The 2500-nt window shown below is 38.9% G+C and overlaps 1 protein-coding gene across 3 annotated transcripts in view; it reads left to right on the forward strand.

Moving 5' to 3' along the window:
* The window catches only part of depdc5 (DEP domain containing 5, GATOR1 subcomplex subunit), a 38661-nt gene that overhangs the window by 26225 nt on the left and 9936 nt on the right, over positions 1 to 2500 (forward strand). For all 3 annotated transcript variants that reach the window (XM_058411933.1, XM_058411935.1, XM_058411934.1), the window contains exons 30-32: positions 1 to 45; positions 585 to 718; positions 1165 to 1282. The exon at positions 1 to 45 is cut by the window's left edge and continues 175 nt beyond it. In XM_058411933.1, the coding sequence (XP_058267916.1) occupies positions 1 to 45; positions 585 to 718; positions 1165 to 1282 (297 nt within the window). The remainder of the gene's footprint in view (positions 46 to 584; positions 719 to 1164; positions 1283 to 2500) is intronic.

The raw sequence follows: 2500 nt of genomic DNA on the forward strand, positions 1-2500 counted from the left end.
CTGAACAGAATCCGGAGACGACATCGATCTGATCGGATAATCCGGGTGAGTAGACGAGATGATGGGGGCTGGCCCAACACAGAGGCTACCTCTTTTTCACTGGGACTGACAGGCACAGAGGCCACGCCTCCTTCACTTTGACTGACAGGAATGGACACCACACCTACTGACTGATTCAGAGACCTTGTCTACATCACTGGAACTGACAACACAGAGGCCACACCTCCTTTAATGGGACAGACAGACACAGAGGCCACACCTACATTAATGGGACAGACAGGCACAGAGGCCACACCTCCTTTAATGGGACAGACAGACACTGAGGCCACACCTCCTTTAATGGGACAGAGAGACACAGAGGCCATGCCGTTTTTAATGGGACAGACAGGCGCAGAGGCCACGCCTCTTTTAATAGGGCAGACAGGCACAGAGGCCATGCCACTTTTAATGGGACAGACAGGCTCAGAGGCCACACCTCCTCTAACGGGACAGACAGACACAGAGGCCACACCTCCTTTAATGGGACAGGCACACACAGAGGCCACGCCTCCTATACAGACATGTTGTTGCTACTGTGTTGACAGAAAGGAGCGGCCATGAAGGGTCTTCAGGTGACATCACCGCTCTCTCCTTACACCTCAGAGCCTCTCGCACCTCCGCTGGGTAAGAAAGGCGCGTCGGTTCTCACTACACTACTCGAGCTGGAGCAGACTCACAAGTAAGTCCTACTGCATCCTCATAGCATGTTGCCATGGTAATAGCATCACCTGTAGCACTCATGTTGTAGCATGCAAGATAGTGGAAGTGCATGAAAGAACGTAAACTGTGATTTAACTGTTCTGATATTATTTTACACAAACAGTCACAAAAAATCTGCTTTTATTAGGATATATTACTGGTTATCTGTCTGACTAGCTAACTAGCGCAGAGGTAGAGAAATGCAGAGAAATAATCAAAAGCATTTTTGTGTTACCTCAAGTAACAGGATTCAAGCCTAGCCTAGACTCTGTGTGTGCGTGTGTGTGTGAGAGACAAGAAAGGCGATGTAATTGTATTGAGATGTAAACGTTGGGTTAAAAACACACACACACACACACACACACACACAGCTACACACACACTTGTGCACCCACACTCTCCTTCTCACCCTCTTCCTCTCTGTAGGACTCTGGAGGAGCAGCAGGCTGCCTCTCAGTGTGCGGTGGTTAAAGCAAACACGTCATTCAGTGATGCTTCTGCTGTCATTACCATGGCAACTACATATGTTGACAGCCCTCGAAAGGTGACAGATTGCTTTAAATGGGGGGAGAAGTGTGTGTGTGTGTGTGTGTGTGTGTGTGTGAGCTTGTGTCTGCTTTATCCTGCTACATCTCCTGTATTGTATTTGTTTAGTGTGGGCCAAACTGCGTGAGTGCAGAGACCCTTGTTTTCTTTCTTTCTTTCTTTCTTTCTTTCTTTCTTTCTTTCTTTCTTTTATTATTTGTCGTTTTTCTGACTCCTGCCTTACAAAAAATGTTGTTCATAATCATCAACAACCATAAATAAGATTTTTATTGCTGGATTTTTTTTATTATTAAACTCGGTGTAATTTTTAATACACGAGTTTTTATTTATTTATTGAATAATAAATACAAATAAGCTTTTTTATTTCTGTTATTTTTTTTAATTAAACTAAAGTTATTTGTTTGTTTGTTTGTTTGTTTGTTTGTTTGTTTGTTTAATAACCATGAATATTTTTTTTTCTGGAATATTTTTAAAAACACAGTGCCATCTTTTATACCTAAATTTTATTTATTTGTTTGTTTGTTTGTTTGTTCATTTGTTTATTTATGTATTAACCATACATAAGATTTTTTTTATTTCTGGATTTTTATTAAACTTTTTATTTATTTAATAACCACGAATATATATTTTTTTTATTTCTGAATTTTTATTAAACTCACTGCAATCCTTTAAACTTAAGATTTATTTATTCATCCATTTATTTATTTATTTTATTTATTTAGAACCACAAATGAGATTTTTTATTTCTGGATTTTTAAAAACTCCAGTGCAATTGTTTATACACACATTTTATTTAATTAATTAAGTGCTTGGACCCCATCATTGCTGCATGTAGCTGGCCTTCTTTTGTGTTTGTTCTCCTTCTTCTCTTAAATCTCCTGATTCATTTTTTTGTATTTTTCCTGAATCATGTTATATGATGGTGATTCCAGTTATAATCTCTTGGGTATTTGCGTGTGATGGTTCTTTTGTTTGTTTGTTTGTTTGTTTGTGTTTGCTTGTCCTGTTCTTGGTCTTCTGACTTTAAATAGCAGGCAGTCAGAACTGCACAGGTTACATCATTAGCTAAACCCCATGTATTAGCAACAAAGGACGATATAAACCACAGCATGTTCCTGTAAATCCTAATGATTATTCTCTCAGTTCTGATCAATCAGTAGCTGCTGATAACAAAAAAAATCTACATATTAAAACATTACATTATATTATTTACTCT

Source organism: Hemibagrus wyckioides, linkage group LG16 (genome assembly GCF_019097595.1).
Source record: "Hemibagrus wyckioides isolate EC202008001 linkage group LG16, SWU_Hwy_1.0, whole genome shotgun sequence".
Lineage (NCBI taxonomy): Eukaryota > Metazoa > Chordata > Actinopteri > Siluriformes > Bagridae > Hemibagrus > Hemibagrus wyckioides.